Source organism: Thalassophryne amazonica, chromosome 10 (genome assembly GCF_902500255.1).
Source record: "Thalassophryne amazonica chromosome 10, fThaAma1.1, whole genome shotgun sequence".
Lineage (NCBI taxonomy): Eukaryota > Metazoa > Chordata > Actinopteri > Batrachoidiformes > Batrachoididae > Thalassophryne > Thalassophryne amazonica.
In genome coordinates this window covers 20,313,254-20,335,764 of record NC_047112.1, presented here as the reverse complement: position 1 = coordinate 20,335,764, position 22,511 = coordinate 20,313,254, and the positions used below count along the sequence as shown (strand labels likewise).

Genomic DNA, 22,511 nt, shown 5'->3' with positions numbered 1-22,511 from the left:
TTTAATCAGTTTATCCCTGTTATATGCCCTTTTACTAAAAGGGCATATAACAGGACTGGACTCATCTGTCTATTTAGCAGAATTCGGCTGCTCCTTTCTTTTCACTCGGGTGACAGCAAATCCAAGGTGGATCTTCATGTTGAACTGGCACAGGTTTTACACCGGATACCCTTCGTGACGCAACTCTACATTTAACCCAGTCTCACGGCAGTTCGTGACGGCATTGCGAAAAGTACATTAATGGGTTCCTGACGGAGGCACGAAAAATGTGGCAGGGGTGGGGTTTGAACCGGGAACCTTCTGCACTGAAACTAAACTGCATTCTTTTTCAAACCCAGGAAAAATGTTCTCCATTTCTGAAAAGTTTTGTCCTTCGTAATGAATTTTTGTTTGTTTGTTTTTTTAGTGGTGGCTGTGATTTAGAAGCAGGATCATAATTTTTTCACATTTCCATTAAAAAAACTAGTTTTCCTTTGTTGATTTGTCAGATTGTTGGAGAACAAGGAAGGACTCGATAAATATTCATGTCTAAATCACTGTATAATGCACGTTTTCAAGCTTTACAGAGGCAAAATAAAATAATAATGATAAAAATCTTGGTGTTTGAGGACTAAAATCATCGTTTGCTTTTTCTCAGACAGCTTCGGCTGAACTGAAATGTGAGAACAGGATTAAAGAATGAAGCTTTGAAATATCTGCTTAAAGAGCATTTTAAGAAACTTAATTCAGGATGATGAATGTGTTTATGTGGATAAAGTGAGAAGATTTGCGCTCATAAATCGCAGAGGGTGACTGAATGAGATCTGGGAGGTCGCAGCGCCAGAAGTCCTCCGCTGTCTGCTGACGCTCTTCCTTCCTTTCCCACCCAAAGAAAGCTCAGCTTTACCACTAATTCTCTCTATCTGCTGAGTGTGGCGGCTCGTGGAACCACACGCCGTGTCGTTTCTGAGGACTTTTGGCGTCTGGAGCGTCGGATAAACTCTCCGAAGTGATGCGTAAAAAGGCGCACCGCTCGTCGTGACGCAGCGTCGCCGGTTTGGATGCGGAGCCTCGTGAAACTTTTCTCGAGTGAGGATTACGACCATAATGTGGATCGTGTGGGTGTATCTGCTGTTTGTTCGTTTTTCAGGTAAGAATTATGTTTTAGACAAAGAAAAATGTGGCAGCGACAAAACTGGAACTGAATTAATTATTTGTTTGTATGATGCTTTAGTTGTTAAACTAAAGAGCTTGACAGGGTCATATGTGAACCCCGAGTGAGGACTGGACCTCATCCATGTTTCCTGTGCTTGTTCTGTGAATGTGCAGCTTCAACACGCCCCCCCCCCCCCCCAAAAAAAAAAAAACTCCTCACAGTTGGCACTTTGGTCCAAGAAACACGATTCTAGGAGTCTTCAGGTGTCTCAACCACTGTATCAGTCTGAGGTCAATGTGTCAGTCTGTGGTCACCCAGTGTTTCAGCCTGTGGTCAGTGCCTCAGTCTGTGATCAATCAGTGTTTCAACCTGTGGTCAGTGCCTCAGTCTATAATCAATCAGTGTTTTAGCCTGTGGTCGGTGCCTCAGTCTGTGATCAGTGTTCTGTGGTCAGTGCCACAGCCTATGATGAGTGTTTCAGCCGGTGGTCAGTGCCACAGTCTATAATCAATCAGTGTTTCAGCCTGTGGTCAGTACCTGAGTCTGTGATCACTCAGTGTTTTAGCCTGTGGTCAGTGCCTCAGTCTGTCATCACTCAGTGTTTCAGCCTGTGGTCATTGCCTCAGTCTGTGATTACTCAGTGTTTCAGGCTGTGGTCAGTGCCTCTGTCTGTGATCAGTGTTCTGTGGCCAGTGCCACAGTCTGTGATCAATCAGTGTTTCAGCCTGTGGTCAGTGCCTCAGTCTGTCATCACTCAGTGTTTCAGCCTGTGGTCAGTGCCTCAGTCTTTGATCAATCAGTGTTTCAGCCTGTGGTCATTGCCTCAGTCTGTGATCACTCAGTGTTTTAGCCTGTGGTCAGTGCCACAGTCTGTGATCAATCAGTGTTTCAGCCTGTGGTCAGTGCCTCAGTCTGTCATCACTCAGTGTTTCAACCTGTGGTCAGTACCTGAGTCTGTGATCACTCAGTGTTTTAGCCTGTGGTCGGTGGCTCAGTCTGTGATTACTCAGTGTTTCAGGCTGTGGTCAGTGCCTCTGTCTGTGATCAGTGTTCTGTGGTCAGTGCCACAGTCTGTGATCAATCAGTGTTTCAGCCTGTGGTCATTGCCTCAGTCTGTGATCAATCAGTGTTTCAGCCTGTGGTCAGTGCCTCAGTCTATAATCAATCAGTGTTTCAGCCTGTGGTCAGTACCTGAGTCTGTGATCACTCAGTGTTTTAGCCTGTGGTCGGTGGCTCAGTCTGTGATTACTCAGTGTTTCAGGCTGTGGTCAGTGCCTCTGTCTGTGATCAGTGTTCTGTGGTCAGTGCCACAGTCTATGATCAGTGTTTCAGCCTGTGGTCAGTACCTGAGTCTGTGATCACTCAGTGTTTTAGCCTGTGGTCGGTGGCTCAGTCTGTGATTACTCAGTGTTTCAGGCTGTGGTCAGTGCCTCTGTCTGTGATCAGTGTTCTGTGGCCAGTGACACAGTCTGTGATCAATCAGTGTTTCAGCCTGTGGTCAGTGCCTCAGTCTTTGATCAATCAGTGTTTCATCCTGTGGTCAGTGCCTCAGTCTGTGATCACTCAGTGTTTCAGCCTGTGGTCATTGCCTCAGTCTGTGATCACTCAGTGTTTCAGCCTGTGGTCAGTGCCTCAGTCTGTGACCAATCAGTGTTTCAGCTTGTGGTCAGTGGCTCAGTCTGTGATCAATCAGTGTTTCAGGCTGTGGTCAGTGCCTCTGTCTGTGATCAGTGTTCTGTGGCCAGTGACACAGTCTGTGATCAATCAGTGTTTCAGCCTGTGGTCAGTGCCTCAGTCTTTGATCACTCAGTGTTTCAGCCTGTGGTCAGTGCCTCTGTCTGTGATCACTCAGTGTTTCAGCCTGTGGTCAGTGCCACAGTCTGTGATCAATCAGTGTTTCAGCCTGTGGTCAGTGCCTCAGTCTGTGATCACTCAGTGTTTCAGCCTGTGGTCAGTAACTGAGTCTGTGATCACTCAGTGTTTCAGCCTGTGGTCAGTGCCTCAGTCTGTGATCACTCAGTGTTTCAGCCTGTGGTCAGTGCCTCTGTCTGTGATCACTCAGTGTATCAGCCTGTGGTCAGTGCCTCAGACTATAATCAATCAGTGTTTCAGCATGTGGTCAGTGCCACAGTCTGTGATCAGTGTTTCAGCCTGTGCTCAGTGCCTCAGTCTATAATCAATCAGTGTTTCAGCCTGTGGTCAGTAACTGAGTCTGTGATCACTCAGTGTTTTAGCCTGTGGTCGGTGGCTCAGTCTGTGATTACTCAGTGTTTCAGGCTGTGGTCAGTGCCTCTGTCTGTGATCAGTGTTCTGTGGCCAGTGCCACAGTCTGTGATCAATCAGTGTTTCAGCCTGTGGTCAGTGCCTCAGTCTGTCATCACTCAGTGTTTCAGCCTGTGGTCAGTGCCTCAGTCTTTGATCAATCAGTGTTTCAGCCTGTGGTCAGTGCCTCAGTCTGTGATCACTCAGTGTTTCAGCCTGTGGTCATTGCCTCAGTCTGTGATCACTCAGTGTTTCAGCCTGTGGTCAGTGCCTCAGTCTGTGATCAGTGTTCTGTGGTCAGTGCCACAGTCTGTGATCAATCAGTGTTTCAGCCTGTGGTCAGTGCCACAATCTGTGATAAATCAGTGTTTCAGCCTGTGGTCAGTGCCTCAGTCTGTGATCAATCAGTGTTTCAGCCTGTGGCCAGTGCCTCAGTCTGTGATCAATCAGTGTTTCAGCCTGTGGTCAGTACCTCAGTCTGTGATCAATCAGTGTTTCAGCCTGTGGTCAGTGCCTCAGTCTGTGATCAATCAGTGTTTCAGCCTGTGGTCAGTGCCTCTGTCTGTGATCACTCAGTGTTTCAGCCTGTGGTCAGTGCCACAGTCTGTGATCAATCAGTGTTTTAGCCTGTGGTCAGTGCCTCTGTCTGTGATCACTCAGTGTTTCAGGCTGTGGTCAGTGCCTCAGTCTGTGATCAATCAGTGTTTCACCCTGTGGTCAGTGCCTCTGTCTGTGATCACTCACTGTTTCAGCCTGTGGTCAGTGCCACAGTCTGTGATCACTCAGTGTTTCAGCCTGTGGTCAGTGCCTCAGTCTGTGATCACTCAGTGTTTCAGCCTATGGTTGGTGCCTCAGTCTGTGATTAATCAGTGTTTCAGCCTGTGGTCAGTGCCTCTGTCTGTGATCACTCAGTATTTCAGCCTGTGGTCAGTGCCACAGTCTGTGATCAATCAGTGTTTCAGCCTGTGGTCAGTGCCACAATCTGTGATAAATCAGTGTTTCAGCCTGTGGTCAGTGCCTCAGTCTGTGATCAATCAGTGTTTCAGCCTGTGGCCAGTGCCTCAGTCTGTGATCAATCAATGTTTCAGCCTGTGGTCAGTACCTCAGTCTGTGATCAATCAGTGTTTCAGCCTGTGGTCAGTGCCTCAGTCTGTGATCAATCAGTGTTTCAGCCTGTGGTCAGTGCCTCTGTCTGTGATCACTCAGTGTTTCAGCCTGTGGTCAGTGCCACAGTCTGTGATCAATCAGTGTTTTAGCCTGTGGTCAGTGCCTCTGTCTGTGATCACTCAGTGTTTCAGGCTGTGGTCAGTGCCTCAGTCTGTGATCAATCAGTGTTTCACCCTGTGGTCAGTGCCTCTGTCTGTGATCACTCACTGTTTCAGCCTGTGGTCAGTGCCACAGTCTGTGATCACTCAGTGTTTCAGCCTGTGGTCAGTGCCTCAGTCTGTGATCACTCAGTGTTTCAGCCTGTGGTCGGTGCCTCAGTCTGTGATTAATCAGTGTTTCAGCCTGTGGTCAGTGCCTCTGTCTGTGATCACTCAGTGTTTCAGCCAGTGGTCAGTGCCTCAGTCTGTGATCACTCAGTGTATCAGCCTGTGGTCAGTGCCTCTGTCTGTGATCACTCAGTGTTTCAGCCTGTGGTCAGTGCCTCAGTCTATGATTAATCAGTGTTTCAGCCTGTGGACAGTGCCACAGTCTGTGATCAATCAGTGTTTCAGGCTGTGGTCAGTGCCTCTGTCTGTGATCACTCAGTGTTTCAGCCTGTGGTCAGTGCCACAGTCTGTGATCAATCAGTGTTTCAGCCTGTGGTCAGTGCCTCAGTCTGTGATCACTCAGTGTTTCAGCCTGTGGTCAGTGCCTCTGTCTGTGATCACTCAGTGTATCAGCCTGTGGTCAGTGCCTCAGACTATAATCAATCAGTGTTTCAGCCTGTGGTCAGTGCCACAGTCTGTGATCAGTGTTTCAGCCTGTGCTCAGTGCCTCAGTCTATAATCAATCAGTGTTTCAGCCTGTGGTCAGTAACTGAGTCTGTGATCACTCAGTGTTTTAGCCTGTGGTCGGTGGCTCAGTCTGTGATTACTCAGTGTTTCAGGCTGTGGTCAGTGCCTCTGTCTGTGATCAGTGTTCTGTGGCCAGTGCCACAGTCTGTGATCAATCAGTGTTTCAGCCTGTGGTCAGTGCCTCAGTCTGTCATCACTCAGTGTTTCAGCCTGTGGTCATTGCCTCAGTCTGTGATCACTCAGTGTTTCAGCCTGTGGTCAGTGCCTCAGTCTGTCATCACTCAGTGTTTCAGCCTGTGGTCATTGCCTCAGTCTGTGATCACTCAGTGTTTCAGCCTGTGGTCAGTGCCTCAGTCTCTGACCAATCAGTGTTTCAGCCTGTGGTCAGTGCCTCAGTCTGTGATCAGTGTTCTGTGGTCAGTGCCACAGTCTGTGATCAATCAGTGTTTCAGCCTGTGGTCAGTGCCACAATCTGTGATAAATCAGTGTTTCAGCCTGTGGTCAGTGCCTTAGTCTGTGATCAATCAGTGTTTCAGCCTGTGGTCAGTGCCTCTGTCTGTGATCACTAAGTGTTTCAGCCTGTGGTCAGTGCCACAGTCTGTGATCAATCAGTGTTTTAGCCTGTGGTCAGTGCCTCTGTCTGTGATCACTCAGTGTTTCAGGCTGTGGTCAGTGCCTCAGTCTGTGATCAATCAGTGTTTCACCCTGTGGTCAGTGCCTCTGTCTGTGATCACTCACTGTTTCAGCCTGTGGTCAGTGCCACAGTCTGTGATCAGTGTTCTGTGGTCAGTGCCTCAGTCTTTGATCAATCAGTGTTTCAGCCTGTGGTCAGTGCCTCAGTCTGTGATCACTCAGTGTTTCAGCCTGTGGTCATTGCCTCAGTCTGTGATCACTCAGTGTTTCAGCCTGTGGTCAGTGCCTCAGTGTCTGACCAATCAGTGTTTCAGCCTGTGGTCAGTGCCTCAGTCTGTGATCAGTGTTCTGTGGTCAGTGCCACAGTCTGTGATCAATCAGTGTTTCAGCCTGTGGTCAGTGCCACAGTCTGTGATCACTCAGTGTTTCAGCCTGTGGTCAGTGCCTCAGTCTGTGATCAATCAGTGTTTCAGCCTGTGGTCAGTGCCTCTGTCTGTGATCACTCAGTGTTTCAGCCTGTGGTCAGTGCCTCAGTCTGTGATCACTCAGTGTTTCAGCCTGTGGTCAGTGCCACAGTCTGTGATCAATCAGTGTTTTAGCCTGTGGTCAGTGCCTCTGTCTGTGATCACTCAGTGTTTCAGGCTGTGGTCAGTGCCTCAGTCTGTGATCAATCAGTGTTTCACCCTGTGGTCAGTGCCTCTGTCTGTGATCACTCACTGTTTCAGCCTTTGGTCAGTGCCACAGTCTGTGATCACTCAGTGTTTCAGCCTGTGGTCAGTGCCTCAGTCTGTGATCACTCAGTGTTTCAGCCTGTGGTCAGTGCCTCAGTCTGTGATTAATCAGTGTTTCAGCCTGTGGTCAGTGCCTCTGTCTGTGATCACTCAGTGTTTCAGCCTGTGGTCAGTGCCTCAGTCTGTGATCACTCAGTGTATCAGCCTGTGGTCAGTGCCTCTGTCTGTGATCACTCAGTGTTTCAGCCTGTGGTCAGTGCCTCAGTCTATGATTAATCAGTATTTCAGCCTGTGGTCAGTGCCACAGTCTGTGATCAATCAGTGTTTCAGCCTGTGGTCAGTGCCTCTGTCTGTGATCACTCAATGTTTCAGCCTGTGGTCAGTGCCTCTGTCTGTGATCACTCAGTGTATCAGCCTGTGGTCAGTGCCTCAGTCTGTGAGCAATCAGTGTTTTAGCCTGTGGTCAGTGCCTCTGTCTGTGATCAATCAGTGTTTCAGCCTGTGGTCAGTGCCACAGTCTGTGATCAATCAGTGTTTCAGCCTGTGGTCAGTGTCTCTGTCTGTGATCACTCAGTGTTTCAGCCTGTGGTCAGTGCCACAGTCTGTGATCACTCAGTGTTTCAGCCTGTGGTCAGTGCCTCTGTCTGTGATCACTCAGTGTTTCAGCCTGTGGTCAGTGCCTCTGTCTGTGATCACTCAGTGTTTCAGCCTGTGGTCGGTGCCTCAGTCTGTGATCAGTGTTTCAGCCTGTGCTCAGTGCCACAGTCTGTGATCACTGTTTCAGCCTGTGCTCAGTGCCACAGTCTGTGATCACTGTTTCAGCCTGTGCTCAGTGCCTCAGTCTGTGATCAGTGTTCTGTGGTCAGTGCCACAGTCTATGTTCAGTGTTTCAGCCTGTGGTCAGTGCCACAGTCTGTCATCACTCAGTGTTTCAGCCTGTGGTCAGTGCCTCAGTCTGTCATCACTCAGTGTTTCAGCCTGTGGTCAGTGCCTCAGTCTTTGATCAATCAGTGTTTCAGCCTGTGGTCAGTGCCTCAGTCTGTGATCACTCAGTGTTTCAGCCTGTGGTCATTGCCTCAGTCTGTGATCACTCAGTGTTTCAGCCTGTGGTCAGTGCCTCTGTCTGTGATCACTCAGTGTTTCAGCCTGTGGTCAGTGCCTCAGTCTGTGATCACTCAGTGTATCAGCCTGTGGTCAGTGCCTCTGTCTATGATTAATCAGTGTTTCAGGCTGTGGTCAGTGCCTCAGTCTGTGATCAATCAGTGTTTCACCCTGTGGTCATTGCCTCAGTCTGTGATCACTCAGTGTTTCAGCCTGTGGTCAGTGCCTCAGTGTCTGACCAATCAGTGTTTCAGCCTGTGGTCAGTGCCTCAGTCTGTGATCAGTGTTCTGTGGTCAGTGCCACAGTCTGTGATCAATCAGTGTTTCAGCCTGTGGTCAGTGCCACAGTCTGTGATAAATCAGTGTTTCAGCCTGTGGTCAGTGCCTCAGTCTGTGATCAATCAGTGTTTCAGCCTGTGGTCAGTGCCTCTGTCTGTGATCACTCAGTGTTTCAGCCTGTGGTCAGTGCCTCAGTCTGTGATCACTCAGTGTTTCAGCCTGTGGTCAGTGCCACAGTCTGTGATCAATCAGTGTTTTAGCCTGTGGTCAGTGCCTCTGTCTGTGATCACTCAGTGTTTCAGGCTGTGGTCAGTGCCTCAGTCTGTGATCAATCAGTGTTTCACCCTGTGGTCAGTGCCTCTGTCTGTAATCACTCACTGTTTCAGCCTGTGGTCAGTGCCACAGTCTGTGATCAATCAGTGTTTCAGCCTGTGGTCAGTGCCACAGTCTGTGATCAATCAGTGTTTCAGCCTGTGGTCAGTGTCTCTGTCTGTGATCACTCAGTGTTTCAGCCTGTGGTCAGTGCCACAGTCTGTGATCACTCAGTGTTTCAGCCTGTGGTCAGTGCCTCTGTCTGTGATCACTCAGTGTTTCAGCCTGTGGTCAGTGCCTCTGTCTGTGATCACTCAGTGTTTCAGCCTGTGGTCGGTGCCTCAGTCTGTGATCAGTGTTTCAGCCTGTGCTCAGTGCCACAGTCTGTGATCACTGTTTCAGCCTGTGCTCAGTGCCACAGTCTGTGATCACTGTTTCAGCCTGTGCTCAGTGCCTCAGTCTGTGATCAGTGTTCTGTGGTCAGTGCCACAGTCTATGTTCAGTGTTTCAGCCTGTGGTCAGTGCCACAGTCTGTCATCACTCAGTGTTTCAGCCTGTGGTCAGTGCCTCAGTCTGTCATCACTCAGTGTTTCAGCCTGTGGTCAGTGCCTCAGTCTTTGATCAATCAGTGTTTCAGCCTGTGGTCAGTGCCTCAGTCTGTGATCACTCAGTGTTTCAGCCTGTGGTCAGTGCCTCAGTCTGTGATCACTCAGTGTTTCAGCCTGTGGTCAGTGCCTCTGTCTGTGATCACTCAGTGTTTCAGCCTGTGGTCAGTGCCTCAGTCTGTGATCACTCAGTGTATCAGCCTGTGGTCAGTGCCTCTGTCTATGATTAATCAGTGTTTCAGGCTGTGGTCAGTGCCTCAGTCTGTGATCAATCAGTGTTTCACCCTGTGGTCATTGCCTCAGTCTGTGATCACTCAGTGTTTCAGCCTGTGGTCAGTGCCTCAGTGTCTGACCAATCAGTGTTTCAGCCTGTGGTCAGTGCCTCAGTCTGTGATCAGTGTTCTGTGGTCAGTGCCACAGTCTGTGATCAATCAGTGTTTCAGCCTGTGGTCAGTGCCACAGTCTGTGATAAATCAGTGTTTCAGCCTGTGGTCAGTGCCTCAGTCTGTGATCAATCAGTGTTTCAGCCTGTGGTCAGTGCCTCTGTCTGTGATCACTCAGTGTTTCAGCCTGTGGTCAGTGCCTCAGTCTGTGATCACTCAGTGTTTCAGCCTGTGGTCAGTGCCACAGTCTGTGATCAATCAGTGTTTTAGCCTGTGGTCAGTGCCTCTGTCTGTGATCACTCAGTGTTTCAGGCTGTGGTCAGTGCCTCAGTCTGTGATCAATCAGTGTTTCACCCTGTGGTCAGTGCCTCTGTCTGTAATCACTCACTGTTTCAGCCTGTGGTCAGTGCCACAGTCTGTGATCACTCAGTGTTTCAGCCTGTGGTCAGTGCCTCAGTCTGTGATCACTCAGTGTTTCAGCCTGTGGTCAGTGCCTCAGTCTGTGATTAATCAGTGTTTCAGCCTGTGGTCAGTGCCTCTGTCTGTGATCACTCAGTGTTTCAGCCTGTGGTCAGTGCCTCAGTCTGTGATCACTCAGTGTATCAGCCTGTGGTCAGTGCCTCTGTCTGTGATCACTCAGTGTTTCAGCCTGTGGTCAGTGCCTCAGTCTATGATTAATCAGTGTTTCAGCCTGTGGTCAGTGCCACAGTCTGTGATCAATCAGTGTTTCAGCCTGTGGTCAGTGCCTCTGTCTGTGATCACTCAATGTTTCAGCCTGTGGTCAGTGCCTCTGTCTGTGATCACTCAGTGTATCAGCCTGTGGTCAGTGCCTCAGTCTGTGAGCAATCAGTGTTTTAGCCTGTGGTCAGTGCCTCTGTCTGTGATCAATCAGTGTTTCAGCCTGTGGTCAGTGCCACAGTCTGTGATCAATCAGTGTTTCAGCCTGTGGTCAGTGTCTCTGTCTGTGATCACTCAGTGTTTCAGCCTGTGGTCAGTGCCACAGTCTGTGATCACTCAGTGTTTCAGCCTGTGGTCAGTGCCTCTGTCTGTGATCACTCAGTGTTTCAGCCTGTGGTCAGTGCCTCTGTCTGTGATCACTCAGTGTTTCAGCCTGTGGTCGGTGCCTCAGTCTGTGATCAGTGTTTCAGCCTGTGCTCAGTGCCACAGTCTGTGATCACTGTTTCAGCCTGTGCTCAGTGCCACAGTCTGTGATCACTGTTTCAGCCTGTGCTCAGTGCCTCAGTCTGTGATCAGTGTTCTGTGGTCAGTGCCACAGTCTATGTTCAGTGTTTCAGCCTGTGGTCAGTGCCACAGTCTATGATCAGTGTTTCAGCCTGTGGTCAGTGCCACAGTCTGTGATCAGTGTTTCAGCCTGTGCTCAGTGCCTCAGTCTATAATCAATCAGTGTTTCAGCCTGTGGTCAGTACCTGAGTCTGTGATCACTCAGTGTTTCAGCCTGTGGTCGGTGGCTCAGTCTGTGATTACTCAGTGTTTCAGGCTGTGGTCAGTGCCTCTGTCTGTGATCAGTGTTCTGTGGTCAGTGCCACAGTCTGTGATCAGTGTTTCAGCCTGTGCTCAGTGCATCAGTCTATAATCAATCAGTGTTTCAGCCTGTGGTCAGTACCTGAGTCTGTGATCACTCAGTGTTTTAGCCTGTGGTCGGTGGCTCAGTCTGTGATTACTCAGTGCTTCAGGCTGTGGTCAGTGCCTCTGTCTGTGATCAGTGTTCTGTGGCCAGTGCCACAGTCTGTGATCAATCAGTGTTTCAGCCTGTGGTCAGTGCCTCAGTCTGTCATCACTCAGTGTTTCAGCCTTTGGTCAGTGCCTCAGTCTGTGATCAATCAGTGTTTCAGCCTGTGGTCAGTGCCTCTGTCTGTGATCACTCAGTGTTTCAGCCTGTGGTCAGTGCCACAGTCTGTGATCACTCAGTGTTTCAGCCTGTGGTCAGTACCTCAGTCTGTGATCACTCAGTGTTTCAGCCTGTGGTCAGTGCCACAGTCTGTGATCAATCAGTGTTTCAGCCTGTGGTCAGTGCCTCAGTCTGTGATCAATCAGTGTTTTAGCCTGTGGTCAGTGCCTCTGTCTGTGATCACTCAGTGTTTCAGCCTGTGGTCAGTGCCACAGTCTGTGATCACTCAGTGTTTCAGCCTGTGGTCAGTGCCTCTGTCTGTGATCACTCAGTGTTTCAGCCTGTGGACAGTGCCTCAGTCTGTGAGCAATCAGTGTTTTAGCCTGTGGTCAGTGCCTCTGTCTGTGATCAATCAGTGTTTCAGCCTGTGGTCAGTGCCACAGTCTGTGATCAATCAGTGTTTCAGCCTGTGGTCAGTGTCTCTGTCTGTGATCACTCAGTGTTTCAGCCTGTGGTCAGTGCCACAGTCTGTGATCACTCAGTGTTTCAGCCTGTGGTCAGTGCCTCAGTCTGTGATCACTCAGTGTTTCAGCCTGTGGTCAGTGCCACAGTCTGTGATCACTCAGTGTTTCAGCCTGTGGTCAGTGCCTCTGTCTGTGATCACTCAATGTTTCAGCCTGTGGTCAGTGCCTCTGTCTGTGATCACTCAGTGTTTCAGCCTGTGGTCAGTGCCTCAGTCTGTGATCAATCAGTGTTTTAGCCTGTGGTCAGTGCCTCTGTCTGTGATCACTCAGTGTTTCAGCCTGTGGTCAGTGCCACAGTCTGTGATCACTCAGTGTTTCAGCCTGTGGTCAGTGCCTCTGTCTGTGATCACTCAGTGTTTCAGCCTGTGGTCAGTGCCTCAGTCTGTGAGCAATCAGTGTTTTAGCCTGTGGTCAGTGCCTCTGTCTGTGATCAATCAGTGTTTCAGCCTGTGGTCAGTGCCACAGTCTGTGATCAATCAGTGTTTCAGCCTGTGGTCAGTGTCTCTGTCTGTGATCACTCAGTGTTTCAGCCTGTGGTCAGTGCCACAGTCTGTGATCACTCAGTGTTTCAGCCTATGGTCAGTGCCTCTGTCTGTGATCACTCAGTGTTTCAGCCTGTGGTCTGTGCCTCAGTCTGTGATTAATCAGTGTTTCAGCCTGTGGTCAGTGCCACAGTCTATAATCAATCAGTGTTTTAGCCTGTGGTCGATGCCTCAGTCTGTGATCAGTGTTTCAGCCTGTGCTCAGTGCCACAGTCTGTGATCACTGTTTCAGCCTGTGCTCAGTGCCAGTCTGTGATCACTGTTTCAGCCTGTGCTCAGTGCCTCAGTCTGTGATCAGTGTTCTGTGGTCAGTGCCACAGTCTATGTTCAGTGTTTCAGCCTGTGGTCAGTGCCACAGTCTATGATCAGTGTTTCAGCCTGTGGTCAGTGCCACAGTCTGTGATCAGTGTTTCAGCCTGTGCTCAGTGCCTCAGTCTATAATCAATCAGTGTTTCAGCCTGTGGTCAGTACCTGAGTCTGTGATCACTCAGTGTTTTAGCCTGTGGTCGGTGGCTCAGTCTGTGATTACTCAGTGCTTCAGGCTGTGGTCAGTGCTTCTGTCTGTGATCAGTGTTCTGTGGCCAGTGCCACAGTCTGTGATCAATCAGTGTTTCAGCCTGTGGTCAGTGCCTCAGTCTGTCATCACTCAGTGTTTCAGCCTGTGGTCAGTGCCTCAGTCTGTGATCAATCAGTGTTTCAGCCTGTGGTCAGTGCCTCTGTCTGTGATCACTCAGTGTTTCAGCCTGTGGTCAGTGCCACAGTCTGTGATCACTCAGTGTTTCAGCCTGTGGTCAGTACCTCAGTCTGTGATCACTCAGTGTTTCAGCCTGTGGTCAGTGTCTCTGTCTGTGATCAATCAGTGTTTCAGCCTGTGGTCAGTGCCTCTGTCTGTGATCAATCAGTGTTTTAGCCTGTGGTCAGTGCCTCAGTCTGTGATCAATCAGTGTTTCAGCCTGTGGTCAGTACCTCAGTCTGTGATCACTCAGTGTTTCAGCCTGTGGTCATTGCCTCAGTCTGTGATCACTCAGTGTTTCAGCCTGTGGTCAGTGCCTCTGTCTGCGATCACTCAGTGTTTCAGCCTGTGGTCAGTGCCTCAGTCTGTGATTAATCAGTGTTTCAGCCTGTGGTCAGTGCCTCTGTCTGTGATCACTCAGTGTTTCAGCCTGTGGACAGTGCCTCTGTCTGTGATCAATCAGTGTTTTAGCCTGTGGTCAGTGCCTCAGTCTGTGATCAATCAGTATTTCAGCATGTGGTCAGTGCCTCAGTCTGTGATCAATCAGTGTTTCAGCCTGTGGTCAGTGCCTCAGTCTGTGATCAATCATTGTTTTAGCCTGTGGTCAGTGCCTCAGTCTGTGATCACTCAGTGTTTCAGCCTGTGGTCAGTGCCTCAGTCTGTGATCAATCAGTGTTTCAGCCTGTGGTCAGTGCCTCTGTCTGTGATCAATCAGTGTTTTAGCCTGTGGTCAGTGCCTCAGTCTGTGATCAATCAGTGTTTCAGCCTGTGGTCAGTACCTCAGTCTGTGATCACTCAGTGTTTCAGCCTGTGGTCATTGCCTCAGTCTGTGATCACTCAGTGTTTTAGCCTGTGGTCAGTGCCTCAGTCTGTGATCAATCAGTATTTCAGCATGTGGTCAGTGCCTCAGTCTGTGATCAATCAGTGTTTCAGCCTGTGGTCAGTGCCTCAGTCTGTGATCAATCATTGTTTTAGCCTGTGGTCAGTGCCTCAGTCTGTGATCACTCAGTGTTTCAGCCTGTGGTCAGTGCCTCAGTCTGTGATCAATCAGTGTTTCAGCCTGTGGTCAGTGCCTCTGTCTGTGATCACTCAGTGTTTCAGCCTGTGGTCATTGCCTCAGTCTGTGATTAATCAGTGTTTCAGCCTGTGGTCAGTACCTCAGTCTGTGATCATTCAGTGTTTCAGCCTGTGGTCAGTGCCTCAGTCTGTGATCACTCAGTGTTTCAGCCTGTGGTCAGTGCCTCAGTCTGTGATCACTCAGTGTTTCAGCCTGTGGTCATTGCCTCAGTCTGTGATTAATCAGTGTTTCAGCCTGTGGTCATTGCCTCAGTCTGTGATCAATCAGTGTTTCAGCCTGTGGTCAGTGCCTCAGTCTGTGATCACTCAGTGTTTCAGCCTGTGGTCAGTACCTCAGTCTGTGATCACTCAGTGTTTCAGCCTGTGGTCAGTGCCTCAGTCTGTGATCACTCAGTGTTTCAGCCTGTGGTCAGTACCTCAGTCTGTGATCACTCAGTGTTTCAGCCTGTGGTCAGTACCTCAGTCTGTGATCACTCAGTGTTTCAGCCTGTGGTCATTGCCTCAGTCTGTGATCACTCAGTGTTTCAGCCTGTGGTCAGTGCCTCAGTCTGTGATCACTCAGTGTTTCAGCCTGTGGTCATTGCCTCAGTCTGTGATTAATCAGTGTTTCAGCCTGTGGTCATTGCCTCAGTCTGTGATTAATCAGTGTTTCAGCCTGTGGTCAGTGCCTCTGTCTGTGATCACTCAGTGTTTCAGCCTGTGGTCAGTGCCTCAGTCTGTGATTAATCAGTGTTTCAGCCTGTGGTCAGTGCCACAGTCTGTGATCATTCAGTGTTTCAGCCTGTGGTCAGTGCCTCAGTCTGTGATCACTCAGTGTTTCAACCTGTGGTCAGTCATGGTTTACATTTTAATCACGTCTCTGGTGTTTACTTTCTGCTCTCGATGATAGTTTAATCATTAATTTTTTTTCAGATCCCAGTATTTATCTCTCGTGTCTTTTTACATCCGTGTGTTTTCCTCTGAGCAAATGCTTCTCCATGCTGCTATTTCCCTCATGCTTTTATTCTGACATGGCTACTCCTCGTGTGCTTTGTTGGCTTTACTTCTTCTCTCATTGGCTCTTGGGATTCACATGCACACGTCCTTATTAATTGATTCACAGACTAGTGAGCAGCCCACGGGCCTCACTACAGGTTGACTTACTGTCTTGGCTGCTCTTTTGTGTTTGTTGCTCCGTGTTTGCTCTTCTGTTACCTACTTCTGCTGCCTCCTTGTGTTACTCGAGTTTTGTCTGCCTGTTCTGGAACTGTTTACCTGGTATGTTTGATTAAGCTGTTTTGAGCCTATAAGGAATTATTCAATCACCAGCATACCCTGTCTGAAGTAAGATACAAGCAAAAATATTACAACACTTGTAGAAGGTAAAAAACAAAACAAAACAATGAGATACTGAAATACAAATTTTGTGACCCTGTGAAAGGGGTGTGGTTATAGTCATTCAATGTGACATAAAAGCCTTGCTAACTCGGATACAATGAAGTTCTAGCCAATCACTATATGATGTTAATGTCCATTTAACATTTAAAATCCACTCTCCTGTCCCACAGATGGCGTGATGGATTTGACCATGATCTCAACAGCAGAGGTGACCAGTGTCAGTCACTTCTCCATCTCTTGTATCAGTGGTGAGCGCAACGCTGCCCAATTTAACCTGGACATCAGGAGGGACAACAAAATCCTTGTATTCCCCCAGAAGCCAAACTTTAAATTACACAGGCCGCAGAACAAGAAGGTGGTGGCCAGAGACTTCAGTCACCTGGATAACATTGGCATCTTCTACTGTGAATCCAGTGAAGCACCGACAGAGAAGATCATAATGATCAGCAACTGTGGCCATGGTGTGTTCAAGAAACAACTTGTCCTGCTGTAACCAATCACCTAAAACAGTCACCAGATTATTTCTGATCTGTAGTTTTAATGTTCTTCAGTGAAACATGATCAGTAAAATTCCACATAGGGCCATACAACATGACATTAGTCATTTCAATAACACCAAGATTCAAGTGTAATAGATTCATTGTCATTCCATGTCTAATCAGCAGATGCCTCCTGACTGACCATTTTGGCTTCATTCTCCACATAAATAATGTCTTTATACCCAACAACTAGTGTGCAAAATTTTTGGCTTGTGTCTTTTTTGGTTTCTGAGATATGAAGGCTTTCAATAATTAGAAAAAATGCAAAGTTCTCTAAGTTATTACTTTTGAAATATTCCTGCTACATGTGTGAAATTTGCAGGGAATGTTCTACATATTTAGATGACTTGAACACCTAAAGTGGCAAACCTGCAGTTAAATATTTACCAAGTTATGGCTTGCTTAATATTGTATTAAAAAAATAATTCTGTAATTCTTTGGAGTCCACTATATTGTTACAGTGACACACATCACATTTCTCCAATTTTTAGAATCATGTAGTATTTACATTGAACAGAAGCACATTCCTATGTAAACAAAACAGAACATCATTAAACGAAAGTCACGGCAACCAAGGAAGAAAAATACACAAAACATAATTCGGTTCAAGGTACCATCTTCATATTTTGAGCATTTACAATATAAAATATTGCTCTAGTGGTATGATAGTTTTAAGGTTAGAACTGAACATACAAAAATAAATAAAATAGATAAATAAAATAGATGTGATTTTAAAAGCCTCATCATTCATTCATTTATTCATTTTCAGCCGCTTATCCGGGTCGTGGTGGCAGCAGACTGGAAAATTGAGAGCTTCACACTTCTGCAGTAGCTCAGCTCCTTCATCACCACTGCACAGTGTCCGTAAAACATCAATCCATCTCAAACTCCAATTTACTCCCACTTGTGAACGAGACCTCAAGATACTTAAACTCCTCCACTTGGATCAATAACTTTACCTTGACTGAGAGGGGACAATCCACCGTTTTCCCACAGAGGGCCATGGTCTCAGGTTTGGAGGTGCTGATTCTCATCCCAGTCACTTCACACTCTGCCACAAACCTGCTCAGTGTGTATTGGAGGTCACTGCCTGGTGAAGCCAACAGAACCACATCATCTGCAAAAAGCAGAGATGCAACTCTGAGGTCACCAAACTAGACAGCCTCCAGTCCCTAACTGCGTCATGAAATCCTGTCCCTGAACATCACAAACAGGATTGGTGACAAGAGGCAGTCCTGGCAGAGTCCAACACCCACCTGACACAGGTCTGATGTAATGCCAAGAATGCGGACACAGCTCCTACTTCGATCATATACAGACCGGATTGCACGCTGCAGTGAATCCGGTACTCCATACCACGGCTGGACTGCTTATCTGGCGTACCGGGCAAATCCCGCCAGGACCTCGCGCATTTTGGGCCCTCTTGGGTCTCTCATTAAAAAACATATGTATATAATTATATTTTTTATTGATTGTGACAGTAAAAAATGACACATAGAGGCCCATTGGATGCTTGTCCTGAGGCACATTGGGCTAGTCCAATGAAATTCCTTGGTTCTCGAAGGCCCGCCCCTCCCTACAGGCCCCCACCTGACCCAAGTCATCACTCAAAGTTTTGGCTATTTGGTCCGAGCTCGAGTGGAGATCAGAGAGTTGTGCGCAAAATGGAGAAGCAAGAGTGGAGCTGAGAAGCAAAAGGAAAAAAGAAAACAGAAATTAAAAGACGACGCAGCAAAATGTGCCAAAATCACAGATATGTTTAAAACCACAAGCTCGACCTCGGGTTTGGGTAGTGGGGCCGCCGGTCTGTCATTTCAAACTAGCCCAGGACCAGCGTCGAGAGCACAGGTGGTGGAGAGTGAGCAGGAGAAGGAGGAGACAGAGACGGAGACGAAGAGAGACGTGACCCGGCAGGGAGAGATTGAGGTTAGAATTCATCTCAACACTTGCTAGTAGCTAGCCAATGCAGTGTAGCTATTCACCGCTTCGGCGTTTCGTTTCCCATTTATTGCCTGAAACTAAGACTAAGTCGTCATCCTGACTTTCTCAAATCAGTCACAAACATGTACCCATTTGATTTATTTTCATACACTTTGACTTCTCTTGTATTGTTGCGCCAGCATATAGAACTCTTCCATTTGTCTTGAGCTGTCACAAGGACGACCTGTGCTGTGTGTCTAGAGTCATTGCTAGTGTGTGTTAGTTATGGCATCCCCCCCTTTCACTTTCTCAAATCCAACTAATATCTTATTTCTACTCTACTGCTTGTCGTGTGTTGTGCAACTATGATTTTATACAAAATGTATTTTTGTAATCTTTTCCTTCTGTAATGGCATGCCATGTCATTATCAAGACATCTGGTATTAAGTATTAGCTGCCTCGTGGCGTGGTAGATGGATAGGTAAGAAGCCGACTAGCTGTGCTACTGTTTAGCAATCGCTGGTAGCTGTTCCAAGGTGGAGTAGCTGCTGCCAGTCTGGTGAGAAGGGGCAGAAAGACGTGTGATACGCTGTGGAATTGGCATAAAATATTTTTGGTTGTTATTAACATTCCATTCAGTAAGCTCACTGACAGTATCTCTCAACTGGAGCAATTGTAAGCTGAAAGTATGAAAATGTTTAACCTAGGAAATTATTACTAAGGGATTAATTTTATTCAGTAAGACTTAGAACATACAATAGCGGCCCAGATGGAGTTGTGCACAACACAGGCCTTTTCTTACTGTATATTAACAGAAATCATATTTATCTCATGGCCTATGCAGCACAATGTCCCTACTGTTTCCATGTTATTCATATGACCATCTATATTTAAGGACATAATACATTAGGGAATTAGGAGTTGGCGCACCTGTGTGTGTGTGTGTGTGTGTGTGTGTGTGTGTGTGTGTGTGTGTGTGTGTGTGTGTGTGTGTGTGTGTGTGTGTGTGTGTGTGTGTGTGTGTGTGTGTGTGTGTGTGTGTGTGTGTGTGTGTGTGGTGCCTTAGCTTTGGTGTCAAATAATGCTCTGACTAGATTTGGTGTCCAACTTACAGTGTTGTGTGTGTTAGTGAAATATTGCTTTGCTTAACCCTCGTAAGGTGTTTGGGTCTGTGGGACCCATTTTCAGTTTTTGCATAAGGAAAATGGTATGAATATACATATATATATATATTTTTTTTTCACATTGAGATTCACTGGCCAGGGCTCATATCAGGGCTCATACCAGGGCTCATAATCAGGAAAAAAAAAGTTAGTGACCTTATCCTCCTCTCCCTCTATCTCTCACCCTCAAAAACATACATACACAGAACTTCACATACATTCTTCTTTAGCATATGCTTCCAGACATCATATATAGGCCTATATGTATATCGTATATATAACGGCGCTGGGCCCTCAGGTGATCAAAAAGTGCCCGGGCCCTTTTCAGATGCCAGTCCAGCCCTGCTCCATACCCCCACAGGACCCCCCCCCCCAACAGGATACGCACAGAGACCTGGTCATATGCCTTTCCAATTCCACACAACACATGTAAACTGGTTGGTCCAAAGACCCTTCTAATATCCTTGCAAGGGTAAAGAAATTTAGATTCATTTCAGACAGACACTAAGTTACCATCAAAGTACTACAACATGAGTATTTCATGTAAACATCAACAATCTGATGAGTTTCACTGCAAAGATTTTTTGTGCTTAAAGTAATTTTTAAATACAATTTTCAGTAAGCCATAACTTGCTAAATATGGAGCTGCAGATGAAGCATTTTAGAAATTAAAGGCATCTAAGAGTGTAGAATAATCTATGTACATTCCAAGCATGCAGCATGACAAGTTCAAAAGTAATTTGTCACTGAACTTAGAAGTTTGATAGCAACATTGGTTTTTAGGGCCAGATCCCTCATTAAAGCTTCCATATCTCAGAAACTAAAGATGACATAAGTGAAAAATTTTGCACACTAATTATAGGTACAAAATCCAAAATCCTCAATCTGGAAAATGGAATTGTACTATATGGTAAATAATTGTCAAAGAATAGTACATACTTTTCTTAGACCATTTTAATAGTTTTCCATTAACCAGGTCGGTATTTTGATCTCTGACCACTCTGTGTGTGTTGAAGTGTCTTTGTACAAAACACTGAATCTTAAATTGTATCCCAAATCCAGATAAAATTGGGAAGTATTTGCATGAATAAGGATCTCATCATGAAAACCTTTGAGTCATATTTATGAAGCGCATCAACACAAAAACAGGTGTGAAAAGATGTCGACAAAGAATAACTAAATTATTTTATGTTAAGTATGTTTATGTTAGGTGTGAAAAGATGTCGGACAAAGAATAACTAAATTATTTTATGTTAATTATGTTTATGTTAGTTTAACAGTGTTGTTTGTGTTATTGATTTATTGTGTTTTTGTAGTTCAGTTGGTTTTGTCAGTTTAGGTAAGTCTCATGTGACTATTGCCACGAGTGACTTAAGCTTCATGTTGGTACCATGAGTGAAATGTTTAATGTCTTCAGCCACTGTCTCTGTTTGTCAAAATAAAACCACACAGCACGCACAGCAGCTGTGCGTGCAAATCTGATCAGGGACAAAAAGAGCATAGCTGACATTTGCCATTTGGTATGCTTATGTATTTTGAGTCAAGGATGAACGGTACCAAAACGGAACACTGATAGGATTTATCGTTTTGAAGAAGCTACAAATATTATAACATTGCTAATTACATTTTGGACTCACGCGCCTTTCCAGCAGGGAGCAGTAAATCATCTTTATATTAAAAGTGTAAGTGTAAGTGCATATAATTATAAATATATTAAAAATACATAGATGACACAAGAGAGTGAAAACATTTATTTCCAATGTGATCCATTTAAAAATCAAATGACAAAGTAGAAGTAATAATAAAATAATAATAAGTGTGTATATGATAACAACAACCTAAACAATTTCTAAATACATTAAGACAGTAAAAGAACATTAAAAGTTACATAATTAACAGGAAATAAAAGGGTTGAGTTCTTCTAAAAATTGTTGAGGTCCAAGGTTCTAAAAAACATTCTAGACTCCATTCCAACTCATTGCTTAATTTATTACCATCCTTGAAAAATATCAGCGACCTATTTTATAAACCCTACCCAATCTAGAGCCCATGGATCCCCAAATTGACTTGTCAAATGCATCTCAGACAGAATAATGCTATGTAAGCACACATCAGAAAGGTATTTTTTCTTGAACAAATATGGGCACAACATGAAAAACCCATTCATTATTTGCACAATAATCAGGTACACATGTATTTACTGATCTTGATTCTTATTACCAAATATTTCCCATTACAGTTCAAAATTAATCTGTTACTTTTGTGTATTTATGACCTTTTTAAAAAATATATTAACAGCAAATCTAATATGTATATTAGTACATGTATGATCAGTGGGGTCTCTGGCACGCATATTGCTCTTGTTATTATTATTATATACAAATAGGTCACATTTAGATGTTATACAGCACATTACAAATAATTTGAAGTGCAAAATAAAAAGCATTGAAAATTATATATTAAAATTTTACAGATTTATTCAATTTTTATTATTTATTATTTTTATTTATTTATTAATTAATTAGGTGGCATGGTGGATTAGAGGTTCGTACTGTTGCTTCACAGCAAGAAGGTTATGGGATCGATTCCCACCTGTGGCCTTTCTGTGTGGAGTTTGCATGTTCTCCCCATGTTTGCGTGGGTTTCCTCCGGGTGCTCCGGCTTCCTCCCACACCCAATACATGCAGGTTAAGTGAACTGGAAACTTTAAATTGTCCGTAGGTGTGAGTGCGGGTGTGGATGTGTTGGTTTGTCTATGTGTGACCCTTCCACAGACTGGTGTCCTGTCCAGGGTGTACTCTGCCTCACGCCCTATAGGGTCCAGTCCCCCATGACCTGATCTTGGATAAGTGGTTGAAGATGGGTGTGTGTGTGTTTATTTATTTATTTTTAGAAATGACTGACAGCCCTTTCCCTTGTCGCCTGGTGGTCAGCTGCTGCACTTCATTCATGTTCAAATGTAATACGAGGTCTGTCCATAAAGTATCGTACCTTTTTATTTTTTTTTTAAACTATATGGATTTGATTCATATGTTTTCACGTCAGACAAGCTTGAACCCTTGTGCGTATGCGTGAGTTTTTCCACGCCTGTCGGTGACGTCATTCGCCTGTGAGCATGCCTTGTGGATGGAGTGGTCCCGCCCCGTTGTCGGATTTTCATTGTCTGGAAATGGCGGAATGATTTGGGGGTTTTTTCCATCAGAATTTTTTCAGAAGCTGTTAGAGACTGGCACCTATTCGAAAAATTTATTTGGCTTTCGGTGAAAATTTTACGGGCTTCACAGAGAATAAGGTCTGGTAGTACAGCTTTAAGGACCCCTTTAAGGACCCCTTTAAGGACCCCTTT

At 46.1% G+C, this 22,511-nt stretch overlaps 1 protein-coding gene across 2 annotated transcripts in view; it reads left to right on the top strand.

The window, feature by feature from the left end:
* Positions 1-896: 896 nt before the first annotated feature.
* Positions 897-22,511, top strand: part of tie1 (tyrosine kinase with immunoglobulin-like and EGF-like domains 1) — a 58,246-nt gene continuing 36,631 nt past the window's right edge. For both annotated transcript variants that reach the window (XM_034179526.1, XM_034179525.1), the window contains exons 1-2: positions 897-1,129; positions 15,714-16,004. In XM_034179526.1, coding sequence (XP_034035417.1) covers positions 1,087-1,129; positions 15,714-16,004 — 334 coding nt within the window. In that variant the 5' untranslated portion in view covers positions 897-1,086. The remainder of the gene's footprint in view (positions 1,130-15,713; positions 16,005-22,511) is intronic.